General features: G+C 54.6%; 1 protein-coding gene across 1 annotated transcript in view; it reads left to right on the forward strand.

The window, feature by feature from the left end:
* IGSF21 (immunoglobin superfamily member 21) overlaps positions 1-16,928 on the forward strand; it is a 270,374-nt gene that overhangs the window by 208,709 nt on the left and 44,737 nt on the right. The window contains exon 4 of the mRNA XM_043445770.1: positions 16,324-16,442. Coding sequence (XP_043301705.1) covers positions 16,324-16,442 — 119 coding nt within the window. The remainder of the gene's footprint in view (positions 1-16,323; positions 16,443-16,928) is intronic.

A 16,928-nucleotide genomic window follows, 5' to 3' on the forward strand; every position in this document is an offset into this window, starting at 1 on the left:
CAAGCATTGCCTTAAGTAAGCATGTTCCGTGTGCTGTCTCGCCCAATCCTGGCAAAAGCCCATAGGAAAGGTACTGTTACCGTCCCCGATTTTAATGGGGGGGGAATAGAGGCACAGAGCAGTAGAGTGACTCATGTCACACGGCTAGTAGGTGGAGGAGTCGGGATTCAAAGCCAGACTGGAGTCTGTGCCGTCGGCATCACCATCCTTGGCATCCAGAGTGTCGAGGCAGGCACCTGTGCCGTCGGCATCACCATCCTTGGCATCCGGAGTGTCGAGGCAGGCACCTGTGCCGTCGGCATCACCATCCTTGGCATCCGGAGTGTCGAGGCAGGCACCTGTGCCGTCGGCATCACCATCCTTGGCATCCGGAGTGTCGAGGCAGGCACCTGTGCCGTCGGCATCACCATCCTTGGCATCCGGAGTGTCGAGGCAGGCACCTGTGCCGTCGGCATCACCATCCTTGGCATCCGGAGTGTCGAGGCAGGCACCTGTGCCGTCGGCATCACCATCCTTGGCATCCGGAGTGTCGAGGCAGGCACCTGTGCCGTCGGCATCACCATCCTTGGCATCCGGAGTGTCGAGGCAGGCACCTGTGCCGTCGGCATCACCATCCTTGGCATCCGGAGTGTCGAGGCAGGCACCTGTGCCGTCGGCATCACCATCCTTGGCATCCAGAGTGTCGAGGCAGGCACCTGTGCCGTCGGCATCACCATCCTTGGCATCCAGAGTGTTGAGGCAGGCACCTGTGGTGGGTCTGGAGCGGGCACGGGGAAAGTGACCCGTCACACGGAAGAACTTCCTCTGGGCCCGGTGACTGAGGCGTGCTGACCGTAGACGGCTCCTCCCAAACCAGGACCGTGGGTCACACCACACCCAGGCGTCTGTTGGCATCTCCTTGGGCGAGTGTAGCTACTGTTCCATGACATTAGCGCGGGCGTTGCCCTTGGCCCTTCCTCCCAAACCCGGGTGGGCAGACAGCTGCATCTTTCTTCATCCACACTTTCTCAGCACCACCACCAACACCTCCTCCCCACACTGGCGACCAGCAGAAGGAACAGATGGTGGAAGCTTTGGTTTAGAGTGATGCGTTCGTGAACATTCACCAGGCCACTGCTCACTTCTGCGGGTTTGACTCTGCTGTTAAGGGTGTATGTGCGTGTGTATGTTTGGCTAAACAGGACTGTTTCTGTCTCAGCCTTGTTGAGAATCCAGGATGCTTATTCCAGAATCTTAAACCCAGTGGGGCTTGGAGTGGGATCTCTTCCATGCAGGTGGCTGTTATGGCAGGATCAGCTCTGAGCATCTGATGGTCCCCACTCTGCCCCTCCTTTCCTCCTTCAGCTTCCCCTGTAAGTCCTTTTTCTCATGGGGCCTCACTCAGAAACCAGGAATCACAGATCAAAGCCAGCAATAAACAAGTTCTGTTGACTCACCCTGAGATATTTTTTTAATTAAAAAAAAAAGCTCAAAATTAAATCAACGACAAACATTTGAAAATCAGATTTCACATACAAATCTTTATTTCTGACTTCTCTTTTAAAAATGATGATGTGGCCTTTTTACTTTTACCAGTTATTTCCAAATTATAGCAACTGACTCCCTTAAGTAGTAGCTAGATTTAAACCAAGGAATGACCACTTTCTTCCCCACAGTGCACACCATTCTCCGGGGCCTGAAGCTGTATCTATTGGTATTAGTTTTGTGGGTACAAGCCCTAAAAACTCACAGTAAATGTGTCTTTAATTAAAAGGGTTTTCCTGGTGGCTCAGCTGGTAAAGGATCTGCCTGCAATGCAGGAGACACCAGTTTGATCCCTGGGTCAGGAAGATCCCCTGGAGAAGGGATAAGCTACCCACTCCGGTATTCTTGGGCTCCCCTGGTGACTCAGACAATAAAGAGCCTGCCTGCAATGCAGGAGACCAGATCCCCTGGGGGAAGGGAACAGCTACCCACTCCAGTATTCTTGCCTGGAGAATTCCTTGGACAGAGGAGCCTGGCAGGTTACAGTCCATGGGGTCACAAAGAGTTGGACATGACTGAGCTTCTATGACAAATTAGTCAAAAGTTTAGTCTTCTTTCTCCCAAGAGTCCCATGTAACGTCTCCAGAGCACAAAGGGTGTTCCATGGTGTCAGGGACCCAAGATCCTTCACTTCTGATGCTCTCGTGTATGACCCCCTTCTTAACTTTGCCTCAAAGTCTGAGAAGGCTGCTCCAGCTCCAGCCCTTGGGACTGCATTCCAACCAGGAGGAGGGGGAAATGAAAGAAGAAGAAGGATGCACTTCCTCCCTTAAGGCCCCTTCAGGAAGTTACACAGAACACCTTCACTGACATCCCACTGGTCAGAATGCAGTCACATGGGCACACCTGCTGCAAGGGTGACTGGGAAATGTAGTCTTTATTTCACGCAGCCATGTGCCCAGCCATTAGGGTTCTTCTATTACTATGGAAAGAGAAGAGCTGTTGAATGGCTGAACTTTCTCACACAGACCATAAGCAAGCTTGTGGAGAGGAGACCTTGTCTTTGACTTTGTCTCTGAGGTCCTGTTATTTCATTGGTAATTAGCATACATCTCATCTCATGGAGCTGCTCTGAGGAATTCACAAGGAGATGACTGCTTTGTTAAGGCCTGTCTCCCCCAACTAGATAGAACACCAGCTCCACGAGGACAGTGATTTTTGTCTGCATTGGTCAGAGCTGCACCTAGGAGAGGCCCCGCCACATAGTAGGGACTCAGTAAAAATATACTGAATCAGTGAGCAGATGTGCCTTGAATGTCGTCTGTGTGTGAGGCACTATGCTGGGTATGGGACGGAGCAGGGAACGAGATGCCTTCCAGCTTTCACATCCCCATGGCATCGAGCCCAAGCTGAACACACTAAGATAAATACCTATTACCTTGGATGAGATCTCGGTGCCAGCCAGAGTCCTGGCGTTTTAATTTTGTTTTGACAAAGAGGCTGATGGGAGAGGCTGGCGTCTCTGGGCTGCAGGCGGCCCTGGGGCGCCCCGGCCTGACCTTCCCCCTCTCAGCCCCCTCGTTGTGCAGGACAGTAAAACATAATTGGCTTGCCCTACTTTTTAAGAGAATCCAGATTGAAGAATTGGGTTTTTTGGTGGGCTGACCTGTTTAAGAGCCTTAAGAGGAAGCTGGGAGTTTCAATTTTCCACTGCCAAAGCAAGGCTGTTTTTAGCTCAGCTTTGATGAAACAGCGGGAATCGGGTTCAGCCCTGGGTCACCCATCAGCTGACCTGGTTGGGAAAGGCCTCCTGAGGGGCCCAGGGCTCAGATGCAGGTTTGCAGGGAAACAGGAGGTTTGTTTTATTCAAACGGAGTAATTGGTCCTGCTTTGAAGCAGCGCCAGGGCTGTCCTGAAGGAGACAGGGAGCGTTAGGCCACGCTCAGATGCTGGGCCCTCTTCACGGGCTCCTGGAGCCAAGCAGACCTGAGTCTCCACCCCAGCTCATTCAGGCATTAGCTCTGTGACCTTAGACAAATTGCTTGCCCCCTCTGGGCCTCAGATTCCTAGGCTGTTCAACAAAGTTTGTCATTTCGATCTCCCTGGGCAATCGTAGGTTCGACGACAGAAGGTCCGTGGACTGCCGTGTCCATCGTGGACTTTGAGGCTGCCTCCCCTGACTCTGTCCCTGCAGGAAGCCAGGCTGATTGACAGCCACAGTTGGGGGGGCGGGGGGCAGGCTGGCTCCAGCCCCAGCAGGTGGGGCTTCTCCGAATCACAGTGCTTTGGTGTGCCATCTGCTTCTCTAAGGGTCAAGAACTGTCTTTGAGCCTCTTTTCTGATCCTTTTGTCAAACTGTGGTTGAAGAGATTGGCCTCTGGGCCACTGCGGTCCCATATTAAAGGGACCCATGTGATGGATTCTTACTGGAGTTTGCTTCCAGGAAAAAGTGGTCCCTACAGATGAGGCGATCTGATCTTGGTCACCAGAAGGTACAGCCGGGCCATGCACCCAGGGACCTATGCTGCTGCCTGCAGCTGTCAGGAGGCCCAGAGCAGAAATCATTGCTCTAGAGCCTCACCCTTCTCCAGCCTGAGGGAGTGGGTTTCCATCCTGCTGCTGATTTGCTGCCCAGGGGAGCGAACTTGCAGAAGCCCAGAACCTGGAAAGGTAACAAGCATGTGCATTCCAGACATCTTCTCTGGAGCCTGACTGCTAGGGTATAAGCCTCAGCTCCGCCATCCTTTGGCTGTGTGACCATCAACAAGGTCTAAACAACACCCCTGTGCCTCAGTTTCCTTTTCTGTGAACTGGGCTGATGATACTAGTACCCAGCTCATGAGGTTGTGAAGGCCGATCTTTACTGATGGGGAAACCCAGGCACGGATGTGAAGTTGCTTGTCCCAGATCCCTTGACTATAGCACGTTAAGGCTGGGAGCGTGTGACACACGGGAAGCTCCATTATTATTACTATTTTTCTTATTTCAGAGGGCTTCTGTGAGGGTTGAAAGGGGTCTTCCATGTGCCTCCCACGGGGTCTTGCACACAGGAGGTGCTCAATGAACCACTGCCGTGCAAAGATGAGTGAGGCACACGCTCCTGAGGCGCTCTCGGTCCCGTGGCCTGACTCTGCCTCACCCACAGTAGGGGCGCAGCCGTGTTCACTGAACACGGTCAGAGTGGTCACTGATGCCAGGAAGTGCCTGGGTCCCTGGGACAGCCGCGGTCCACACCGCCTCCTGCTGAAGGCGGGCTTGTTTGCAATGGGCTCCGCGTCTTCCTGGTGTCAACTGTTACACACTGCCGGTTCAGAGGCAAAGCAGAGATTCTTGTTTAAAAGCAAAGCGCCCACAGGGATAGAAAGGAAGCCAGCACAGCCCCGTGGCCTCAGCCTTTCTGCCTGCCCTCTCGTTGCCTCACTGCCCAGCTTCCCTGGTCCGAGTTCCCTTTGGCCCGTTGCCTGGTTTCTGGTTCCCTACTGCCCAGCATCCTTCTCCATGGGGCATACATCCCACGCCATGTGCTTGCAGGGCCTGGGGTGACGGCGTGGGGTGGAGACGAGGTAGAAGGACCATCCTGAACCCTCGGGCCCTCCCACCCTTGCCGGTCTCCCAGCCCAGACCCTGTGTTGAGTGGGCTGACCGTGAGGGGCTAAATGGATCAATCAGGATGTGGAGGAGAGAGTGGTTTCCATGGCAGCGGCAAGAGGCTAGAGAAGAGAGGCCAGGAGCGGAAGGGGAGGGGAGAGAGTGGGAGGGGTCAGCACGGGAGGAGCAGGGAGGGGCACACCGCAGGCCAGAGGGGCAAGGATGGGGTCAGCGGAGAGACGGGGAGCTGGGGCTGGGGTTCGGGGCCAAAGCTCAGGGCAGCAGCTGAGCAAGGTGGGAAGGGCCAGGATGGACGGCATGGTGACCCCCAACTTCCACCAACCGGGCATCAACAAGGCCGGAGCAGCAGGGACCAGTGATTCTAAGTGTCATCATCCTGCGTCCTGGTTACCAACTTCCCGGGCATCCCAGGCTAGGATCCCTCCATCTAGAAGGTTCCTTGAGAATTCATCTTTGGAAGATAAAATTTGGTTTCCCATAGTCTTTTTCCCATCTTGGAAACAGGTCACTCCCCATTGGCCTACTGGGAAATCCCGGCTGCCTTCTCTGGAGCACCCCTCTGGGCAGGAATGAGGGGGCTTCCACAGTGACCTTGTTCCAGCCTCAGAACAAAAGTCTCACTGTGGCGGTGATGCAGATGCCAAGGAGCAGCGAGGCAGGCGGGGGACCCCGCAGGGGACGAGCTGTGTTTGGATAAGCACCCGTCTCCCCTGCACCTTCCTGTCCAGCGCACAGGGTCCCTTCTCGGTGAAATGCTGGAACGGAGCAGGGTGCGGCTCGGGGTGAGCCAGCGGGAGGCAAGCCGCTTCCCTGGGAAAGTCAGCAGAGGGGCAGGGTGGGGTCTCACAGGTCCTCACCCTCAGTGTAGGGAGGGGCTGTCCCTCTGCAGCACTTGGACCCTAATTTTAATGCCTTAATGCTCACAGGAAGGAATTGCTCATCCACAAATCTGGGCCGGGAGCAGGGCCCAAGGTGGGTTTGAGGTCCCTGGATGGGGGGTGGGGGAAGACCAAGGTGGGGAGGGGCTGGGAAGGGCGCTAGCCTATTCTGGAACTTCTCGCCTTGCCCCCCTCCTCTATCATCCCCCCTCCAACTGCCAGCCCCCCCTTTGATTGGAAATCACAGACGTTTCATCCCCACTGAGAGGTTTTATGATGGAAACCATTTTCAGGTTGAAAAGGGGGATGAAAACCACGTTCATGGCTTTTTAAAGGCTCTGGGGGAAAAAACGAGTTTAGGCAGTTTCTGGAAAGAAGGGGAAAACACACAAGGAAAAAGGGAATAAAGCTCTCGGCGCTGAGGGAGGGGCTCCCGGGACTCTCCCAGGCCTCCTGCGCAGGGTCCCTCTCCCTCCCAAGCCCGGGTCCCCAGGGCCCCTCCAGCTCGAGACAGCCTGTTCACCTCTACCTGGGGCTGCTCAAGTTCCCCAGGTGAGCCCGCCACTTTCAGACTGGCCAACTCTCGACTGGCTCCTCGGCCCGAGCGGCTGTCTGGAAGCCGGGTCCCCAGCTGTGGGCTTCTGGCCCCTTGGAGCGGTTCTGACGGTCCTTCTCTGACTTGGCTCAGGGGCGAGTTGGACCCACACTCTCCAGCTCTGCGTTGTAAAAATAGCACCCGATTTTTCCGGCTCTCTGAGACCCTGACTCATAGAGTCTCTGGTGATCATAGCGCTAGTTCAGTGAAAAGCTATTCTGCCCCCCCACCCCCACCCTGCGGGGGCTCTGTGACCCCAGCACCCACCTCAGACCACCCTGCAGGGGGCCGTCCGGGGCTTCCCCAGGGCCCTGTCTGGGCCAGCTGGCGCAGGGCGCCTCCCTCTGCAGCCGTGACCAGCCGCTCACCGCTTCTGGACCGAGTCAAGCTACTCTTCCCTCCAGCGTGCTCATGTGTTACGTGGAAGGTGACCGACATCCGGATTCGCCCGAAGCCGAAGGGTTCCTGGGACACGGGATCTTCAGTGCTAAACCCAGGAAACTCTTAGAAAAACCAGAACTTGCTAGCTGGTTAAGAGCAAGGCTGGGAACTTCCATATGGTCCAGTGGCTAAGACTCATGCTCCCCAATGCAGAGGGCCCAGGTTCAATCCCCGGTCAGGGAACTAGCTCCCACACACCACAACTAAAGATTCCGTGTGCTGCTGTGAAGACAGAGGGTCACGTGTGCTGCACCTAAGACCCAGGGCAGCCAAATAAATAAATATTAAAAAAAAAAAAAAACGACCCGGCTGGACTGGGAGGTCTGATACTAAGGAGGAAAACCCCCAGGCTCATCCACGTACCACCTGAGCCCATAGGACAGATCCGCTCACGAAGGGGAAGCCTTCTCCTCCACCAGCCTCTCTGCCTGGCGCACTCTCCACGGCTGCACACCCGTCCTGGGGACGGTCTCCCCAGGCTGCTCCTGGAAAGGGCTTACCGGAGGAGAACACCCAGGATTTGGTCCAAAGGAGGTGAAGGAATGTTTCTGACTCATCAGGTCACAGGCAGCTTCCCCAAGAGTGCATTAACCAAGGGAGACTCAGGTCTTACCATTTCAGGTGACTTTAGCCAAGTTCACGCCAAAAGAGATGAGACCCTTTGTCCTGGACCCAAACCTAGGCTCTGTGTCCCACTTTCTCGGCTGACCTTGAGGGTAGACTCACCTCCAGGAGGCCAGGAAAGACTGAGGACACTTCATCTGTTTCAGAAGCTGGGGCACGGGGACCAGCTGCAGGCGTGGTCCCGGAGGGCGGGCTGAGATTCAGCGTCAGGTCGGTGTAAGATGAGAGCGATGGGGGCCGCCTGGCCAGCTTCATGGCAGCCCCTGGTGGTTTCAAGGACCCACAGAGCTGCAAAATCCACCCACCTCAGTCAAATTCCGTTCAACCGTACCATCAGCGCCTCCCAGGCTCCAGGTTTGGTGAAGCCAATGAAGGGGGACTCCCCAGTGTGTCTACTGGGAGAGGGCCGGTTTAAACAGAGGGATGGAGCCAAGGCAGAGGGAGGAGGGCTGAGGACCTGAGACCTGCCTGGAGCTTTTTAGAAACTCCTAAGACCCGGTCCAGAAACCTACTTGAATCTTCGTTTGAACCAGATCCCCAGGGGATTCTCCAGCACATTCGAATTGGAGCCCGGCACCCCCGGACCTTCCCAGGGTCTCCCGTAGAGGATCCCATTCCAAGATAAGACCTAGGTCCAGACAGGCCCTTTCTTTCCTGGCCACAGCTGCTTCCTCAGACCTGCCAGTTGCAACAAATGCTACCCCCAGCAGCCAGTCCATTTCTGACTGTGCGGGGCAGTGTGTGTGGGGGTAGACGGGTGGGGTGTGTAGCCATCCAAGTCCCATGGGGGGAAAGTTAGACGTGGCGAGGGCGGCTGGGTGGGGGTTGGGGAAGCTGGGGCCGGCCGAGCAGGTGACCCCGGGGCCACTGGACTGAACCAACAGAATCTGGCTGTCCGTGGCCTCCCACCCAGGCTCTGCAAACTGCACAGGTGTGCGGGAGGGGCAGGTGCCTCGACCCGCACCCCTGCCTTTTATCGGAGAGCAGCGTCTCGTTAGCAAACGGCCCTGCAGCCCCCAAGGCTGCCAGGCCTCGTGGCCCTTTCTATTAGCTCTGCCTCAGAGCCCTGCAGAGCCGGCATTCTGCAACAGCACCTTGAGTGTCACGGGGCCATGACATTTAAACTTGGGGAGGAAGCAGGTGTTGGAGGGAGGGAGAAGCAAGGTCCGGGCCTCGGGGAACGTGAAGCCAATCAGGGAAGCATGGTGGGCACAGGAACAGTAAAACTTCATTCCTTTCCACTTGAGATCATTCCAGCAAGCATCATGGACAGCTGGGCAGGCACCCGGCTAATAGGATTGCCGGGGGTGTGTTTAACCTACTTGCAAGAACTAACTATTTCCAGGCTCCTTAGAAGCTCCATTTCTATGCAAACAATGGTTATACAAATGAAAGGCTCTCTCATCTCTTCATTAAAGCAGAGCCTCAAAGGACCAATCACTACCTGAATCTTTTCCATTATCCCGGAATGAGGTACAGTCTACATAAACGAAGACCCCTGCATGACAAAATGCCTTTGAAACAGGGTAGATTATCAAAGTTCGGTTCTGACAAGTCTTATTCTGTTGCTGAATTTTGGCAAGAGATGTGAAGCCACACACCCCTTTCTTCCCTCCATCCCAGCCTCCCTCCCTCCTCTCTGGGTTCAGGGCCTGATTAGGAGGGTCCCAAAGTCAGACTGGGTTTGGGCTTGATCCTCCAGGGGCTGGAAGCCACGGGATGGTTTTAAATCGAGAGAACCAGATCCTCACTGTGATAAGGCCACTCTGGCAGCAGGCAGCAGACTCGGGGAGGACGAGATGGCAAGAATGAAGACAGAGGTGGAGCGGGTCCAGGTGGAGCAGAATCCGCAGGGTGGAGGGAAGGCGCTGACCGCGGGCCACCTGTCCGGCGAGCGCCCATCCCCTGAAAGAAGAGGAGAAGAAAATGGGGTCGGAGGCAAATGTCACCCACACTTTCCCCATCGGGAAGTCCTGCAGCCCCCACCCTCCTTTCCCACCCTCCTTCACACGATGCCAACAGGACTTGCTATTTCGGCTTAGAGCAGCATTTTAAAAGTAGAAATAAGGTAATGTAGAAGGAGCTGCTTCTAAAAGGAGCACCCCAGGTAGAGCGCGCAGAGGCAGAAAGCCATAAAAAGCCCAGAGGTCTTCATATCATCTCTGTACAAAAGCAGTTAGGCTGCGTCTTATCATTAAAATACGCCCAGCCACGCCTCTCCCTGGTGTGGACCCAGGAGAGATGAAAGTGTACGTTCATACAAAGACTTGTCCACGTAGGTTCACAGCCGCTTTATTGTCCTGGCCAGAGAGCAGCTCAAGCACGCGTCAGCAGGTCAGTGGATAGATCGCAGGGGGTATATCTATGCCACGGGAGGCCGCTCGGCCTTAAAAAGGAACAGGCTAGTGACAAAGGCAACATAAATGAGTCTCAATAATGATGAGTGAGAGAAACCAAACAAAAAACCGTGCATGTTCTACGGTTCAATTTACATGAATCCCTGGAAAGCGTGAGCCTAGCGAACAGTGGCAGAGAGTGGGTCAGTGGTTGCCTGGGGTTAGGGGCAGAGTAGAGATACAAGGAAATTTCGGGGGGTGACATGTTTACTATCTTGACTATGGCAATGGCTTCGGTGGTGTGTATACACGGCGTGGGTGTGTGTGACAAGCCGCTTCAGTTGGGTCTGACTCTTTGCGACCCCACGGACTGTAGCCCACAAAACTCCTCTGTCCATGGGATTCTCCAGGCAAGAACACTGGAGTGGGTTGCCATTTCCTCCTTCAGGGGATCTTCCCGACCCAGGGGACTGAACCCTGGTCTCCTACATTGCAGGCAGATTCTTGACCATCTGAGCCACCAGGAATATTCAATACTTTATTGTAAAATCGACTTTGTGTTAGATGGTTTTGACCAACTATAGGCTAATGGTAGTGTCCTGAGCACATTTAAGACAAGGCTAAGCTATGATACTCAGTAGGTTAGGTGTATTAAATACGTTTTTAGCTTGATATTTTTAACTTTTAACGGGTTTATCAGGATGTGACCTCCTTGTAAGTCGAGGAAGATCTCTATTGCTCTGTCTCCTTCCATGCTAGGCGCTCAGCACTGCAAACACAGTAGACGCTTAAGAGTTTATTTCAAAATTTTAATCCATTAATGGCGCAGGGGAAGATCTGACAAGCGCCAGGCTCTTCTCTAAGTGCATATGCATTTCATTAATTTAAGTTTCAGGTCTCAGCAAAAGTCCCTTACTGGATCATCTGATCCACCAACAATACGGGAAGAGTAATTCTAAATTCTGCAGCCTGTTTCCTCCCAGCCCCGCCCTCTGCTCCCAAGTCCGTGATCTCCAGTCTGGGAGAATCTAGAACTCTTCCCAGTGGAGAGACAAAGTCAGGAAAGGAAGGATGATCAGAGGCTGTAAAGTCAGGCGGGTGTGGAGAATGTGACTACAAAGGGCTCTGCAATTAAGCGGCCCACCGGAAGGTGGAAGAAGGGAATTTAGGAAAATAAAAGACCATCCCATTTCTCCCAGCAGCGAGGGGCAGATGGCTCTTATTACCTGGAGAGGTAGAGAGGCTCAAAATAGAAAATACGCTGAAGAGCAGTGGAGGCAAATTCCAGTTCGAAGGAGCTCAATTAATTTTCTGGGGAAGGAAGATCTGAGAAGCAGTGTGGGGACGCGACTGGGGCTTCCAAAGACCTCTCTTGATCGTCGGCATCCATGAGACTTGGTTTTAAATCATAGCACCCACCTACTCCCTCTATGACCTCCCTCTTCTCTGGATGCCTCAGTTTCCTCATCTGTACAATGGGGGTAATATTATTTCTATATAATACATACCAGAGCTGGTTTAGACACGGCATCATAATAGGGTAGTGTCAAGGATCCAAGGAGATAGGGTAACACAATGCTTCTCATTGTAAATCTCTGTAAACATCAGCTCCTCCTAAAGGCTACAATGTCATGAGGCAGGTATTGGAGCACTCATTTATGAGCTGGAGAAACCAAAGCTCGAAGAAGCCAAAGAGCTTTATTCAGCCTCATGCAGCTAGTCAGGTGCAGAGCCCAGACCAGAACCAAGGGTGCCTAGCTCCTGGCCCTGATAGCTTCTGCCGCCCTCGTTCATACAGTGAATATTCCTGGAGAACCTACCACGTGGCCAGGCTCACCTTTAAGGAGCTTATCTGCTTCCCTGGGAAGGAAGACAAATGGGAACCAATGTAGCATGATATGGATAGGGTAGGTGCTCCAGACAGACACAGCCCTGGGGAGGTGGAGAGGGACTCTGTCTGCACCGGGTGTGGGCAGTCAGGGCAGCCTGCCTGGCAGAGGCAGCATCTGAATGTGAAGCCTAAGGGCCACTAGGTACCTAGTGATTCTGGTCCGTTGGGCTCTCAAGCCACATCAGCTCTGAGTTAAGCCCTTGAATTATCCCACATAATCTTCTCAACTGTCTGACGGAGAGGGGTCATAAATGGGGAAAGCGAGACTCAACTGCCAGGCTTTGAAAGAGGGCTAGAGGCTTGTCGTGGGAACAAGAAAGGAAGAGTGGTCCAAGCTGAGGGAACAGGCTGGACAAAGATTCACAGATGCAGGGAAGAGCCCTTGGCATCTCTGTGTGACCTGCCCAGGCCCCAAGCCCTAAGGCTCAGCGCAGGCATAGTGCAAGCCGGCGTGAATACCTGTGCTCAGCATGGATGGCCTACGGCCCTGGCCTCGGACCTGGGGATGCCCCAGTGCCCAGGCTTTGCCCGGCCTCGCCTGAGCCAGGGGGCCGTGGGGACAGCCAGTGGGCCCGGCTGTCTCTGTGCCCAGCTTTTCACACACGGTTACTCGGCCTTCGGAACCACCGTCCATGTTAGTAAACTCCGGCTGCTAAAGTGTATTACACTGAACTCACCAGAAACCTTTGCCGCTATTAATGGTTTATTGATTGCAGCCCATGGCTGATGAGAGTAGGTCTCCTCACCCCCAGCCCCCTCGGGGCCCTGCTATCTGCGGAAGGCCTTCTAGTCAGCATGCAGATCAATGCCACTCAAATCTGGAGAAAAAGGGGGTCTCCCGGCCACTTAATCCACTTCAGGAGGATAACACTGAAGGCAGAGGCTCAGATGAGGCGCTGAGAAGAGGTGGATTGGTCCAGATCAGAGCTATGGGTAGAAGCTGCTGAATCTGCAGACAGGAGCGAGCATCTGCCTCCGCCTGGGGGAGGGGATGGGGCCACGGCATGGTCTGTAGCAGAGAGAGACTCACACCACGGCTTTCTGGACGGTCTCGCTGTCCACTCGTGTTGTAACTCTTGTCTGAGTACCTACCACGATGACAAGCACTCTGCAAGGCCCTGGGACACTCTGGCAAGCCAGCTCAATGCAGACCCGGCCTTCAGGGATTCTCATTGTGTATGGTGGGGGAGGGGATGTCTGTGAGTCACTAATGTAAGTCACTAAGTTACAATGTAGACAAGGACTAAGAAGAGAGGTGCAGACACCTGCTCTAAGAGTCAGCTATCGCTACATAACAAGCAGCCCCAAATCCAGATGGTTTAAAGCACCAGCCACCTATTATTGCTCAGGAGGGTAGGGGCTGGCCGGGTTTACTCCCAAGTGTGGCCTTGCCTGGACCAACTGAGCAAGTGGGAGCTCCCTCCACTCACTCTCAGCCTCCATCAGAGGCTTGTTCTCAGGACAGAGGCAGAGGGTGGAGAGAGAGAGAGAGGTGGAGAGGGAGAGACAGAGACCATTCTTTTGAAACTTAAACTTGGAATTTGCATGCCATCATCACTTTCACCACTATTAGTTGAAGCAAATCATAAGGCCAAGAATGGGGGAAATAGATTCCACTTCTAAGTGGGAGGGCTTCACTCCTGGCTCAGGTGCAAATAAAGAATCTGCTTGCAATGTGGGAGATCTGGGTTTGGTCCCTGGGTCGGGAAGATCCCCTGGAGGAGGGCGTGGCAACCCACTCCAGTATTCTTGCCTGGAGAATCCCCATGAACAGAGGAACCTGGTGGGCTACAGTGGAGAAGACTCCACTTCTAGGTGGGAAGAGCTATATAGGCATTTTGCAAGATACAGGGAGGCCGTTAATCCAGGTCACCACCGTAATCAAGCCTCCATGGCCACCTAGTCCAGGTGGTCACTTTCTAAGTAACTGTTTAACTTGAAGGTTGTAGTCAGAGAAATAAAATGCAACATTCACAGGAAAACAGACTGTTGCAATCAAAAGTGCTAACTCAGAAAAGAAACTTGGCTCAACGCACCCGTGAGTGTTACCAATAATGGATCCTGGATGGGATTTTGAAACGGAAAGGAGACATTAGTGGAAAAACTGGTGCAATTTGGGTAGAGTCTGGAGTTGAATAAATAATGACGCATTAATGCCGGTTCTCATGTAAGAGTTAACAAAGGGGGACCTGTGAGGGCTGTTAGGGAACTCTGTTCTCTGTGCAACTTTTCTGTAAATCTAAAATAATTCCAAAATCAAAAGTCTGTTTTTAAAAAGGGAACTTGGCACATGGGAGGAATGGAAGCAACGCCATTGTCACGGGAGGACGGGGGAGCTGAGTGTGGCGGGAAGCGGTTGTGCTGAGACTTGTTGGCCCAGATAAGAATCCTGGGCTTCACTTGAAGAGCAGAAAGAAGCCTCTGAAGAGCTTTAGGGAGGGGAATGCCATTAACCCCATTTGCATTTGAAAAGATCTGGGTTCTACCTGGAGAAGGACCAAGAGGGAGATGAGCATGGCAGAGAAGCTGGTTACCTGCCCCTCCTGTATTCCAGGTGAGAGAGTTGTTGGCTGTGGAGATACAGGGAAGAGAATGCTTTGGGATACGTCTAAGAGGTAGAGCATCCAGGACTTGGTCTCAGACTGTGTTTGGGGGGGCAGAGAAACAGGAGATACCAGCGATGGTGCCTGGAGTATCCCTTGGATCCCTGGTTGAAGGCAGGACTGCTCACGGAGCTAGGGAACTCAGCAGAAGAACATCCAAGGATGTAGAAATATCCCCCAGGCAAGAAGCTGCCTCCTTCATAAAGCACCAGTCCAGACGTCCCCAGCGCTGTCTGCTGTATCACCTGTGTGTGTTACCTCCACACGTCACCTAAACATATTGCGTGTGTGACTGTCGCCTGAACATGAGCACTGAGGCTGCCTAAACACGTCACCCGTGTCCCTGTCACAGCAGTACATCTTCTGCATAGCTCACCTATGTGGCCGTCACCTGTGCGTTTCCACCCGTGTGTCAACCGTGTCATTATTATTTCGTTTTATCGCCTGGGCAGCTGCCAGCTCCATGTGTCCCTGGAGCCTGTGTCTTCGCAGGGGTGTCACCTGGGCACCTGTCACCTGCGCCTCAAGGCGCCTCTGTAATAGGCGCCCGTAAGCACCGCCTAAACACGCCACTCTGGGCGACTGTCACTCCGCAAGCCTGCCCGGCAGAGAGGCTTCTCATTTCTTTCTCAGGCTAGCTGAGTTGCAAACAAAGAAAATAGTTCCCAGAGGGAAAACAGTTCCTGCTGTTTCTGCTGTCACCATGTTCTTCTCTTCCGAGACGGGAGACAGCATCTTCCCCACCACGTGTCCCTGATGAAAAGCTCCCCATTCGTGAAGTCTTTTCATGACAAGTCGGCAGACCAGGTTTCAGCCTCTGTTTCCTGTGGAAATGAAGATGTTTGCTTACGCTAATGGGAGGTGGGCGGCAGGCGGCAAGGAGCCATGGTTAGAGGTGCTGGCTTCCTTCATGAGGCCTCTGGATGGGGAGAGAGGCTGGGAGCCCAGGGGTGTGTGTGTGTGTGTGTGTGCGCGTGTGGGCACAGAGGTGCGGGTGTGGCCCATGAGTCACAGGCAAAGGAGCTGGAAGACAAAGATGGGGTGGAGACAGCGGAAGAGGGAGGGGAAGGAGTGGGCGTGAGGCTGGGAAGCAGCAGGTGTAAGAGAGGCTGGCTGAGCGGAGAGTGAATCAAGTTGGCGCAGGGCTGGGTGTGAAGTGCGGAACCGAAGGCCACCCCTTGGCGCCAGCAGGGCTGGGACAGGCCCTGGTAGGACCTCTGGTAGGCCTCTGGTAGGACCGCAGGGCCAGTGTTATGGGGAGGGCCCTGTGCTTGGCACTTCCTGGGGTTCCCTGAGCATCAGCTTCTCTTTGGAGTTTTCTGCAGCTGCGTGAGAACCCCCAAGACGTGAGCACAGAGACCTTCCTTCTGTCGTGGCCAGAACAGGCCCCTCATCGGGTGCTCAATGAGGCCCAGAGCGGGCCGGAAGTTGCTGGAGGACACAAAGTTTTCCCCATCGCGGCTGCATGGTCTCTGAGCTCCAGGTCAAAACTCCGCGCCTTCCGAGTGTCCAGATCTCACTTGGCAGAAGCCCCCTAGCCCTAACAGGCATCACAGGATCCGGGGACCACAGGCAGTGGCCCCTCGACCACCTTAATGCGGTGTTCCTGCTTCCAGAGGTCTTGCGGTCACATCGTCACATGTAGTCCTCCCTGCAGGCCACCCCTTCACCCTCCAGAGCCTAGGGCGCAGGGCCCGGGTGCCAGCGGTGTTCCGTGAAGTTGCTCCCACTCCCAGCATGGCACACAGGCGTGTGCTGGTGGGTCCCGGGGCGCTACTGAGAGAATCCTGGATGGTTGGGCTGTGGGTGTTGGTTTCCTAGGTGCTGTGACTTCCAGCCCCAGATGATGGGTCCCCATGCTGCCCCTCTGTGCCCCCCGCAGGCTGCCTGAGGTCCGCATCTCCGACAACGGTCCCTACGAGTGCCACGTGGGCATCTACGACCGCGCCACAAGGGAGAAGGTGGTCCTGGCATCGGGCAACATCTTCCTGAACGTCATGGGTGAGTGCGGGGCTCTGGGCCTTGGTGTCGCCGTGTGTGTGCATGTGCGTGTGTCTGTGTGCATGTGCGTACCCAGGCACGCAGAGGGGCTGGCCCAGGAACCACCTGCCCAAACTCCCGCCGTACTGGCAGGAGACCCTCTTCTCGCCTCAGCTTGCCCTTGACGGCGGGGGCCGGAAGTGCCCCAGTGTGACCTGCGGCCTCTCAGGAACCCCTTTTCCTACTAGCACTGACACCCCGGCCTTAGGGAGGTGGGGCCCAGCCTCATCCCTGGAGCCCCATGGACTCACACTTTGGCGGGCGAGAATTTTACCAGCGGACCACCCATGCACCCGGACTCGGCGCTTTGAAGAGGCTCTGATACACTGTTTAGGATGAAAGAGGAACCTAAGGGGCTCTGAGGCTTCCCAGGAGGCAGCAGCCTGCAGCGGCCTCTGGGCCTCAGCTTCCCCTTCTGTAAGATGGGAGTGAGATGCAGGCCAAGGG

This window comes from Cervus canadensis, chromosome 24, assembly GCF_019320065.1.
Source record: "Cervus canadensis isolate Bull #8, Minnesota chromosome 24, ASM1932006v1, whole genome shotgun sequence".
Taxonomy (NCBI): Eukaryota; Metazoa; Chordata; class Mammalia; order Artiodactyla; family Cervidae; genus Cervus; species Cervus canadensis.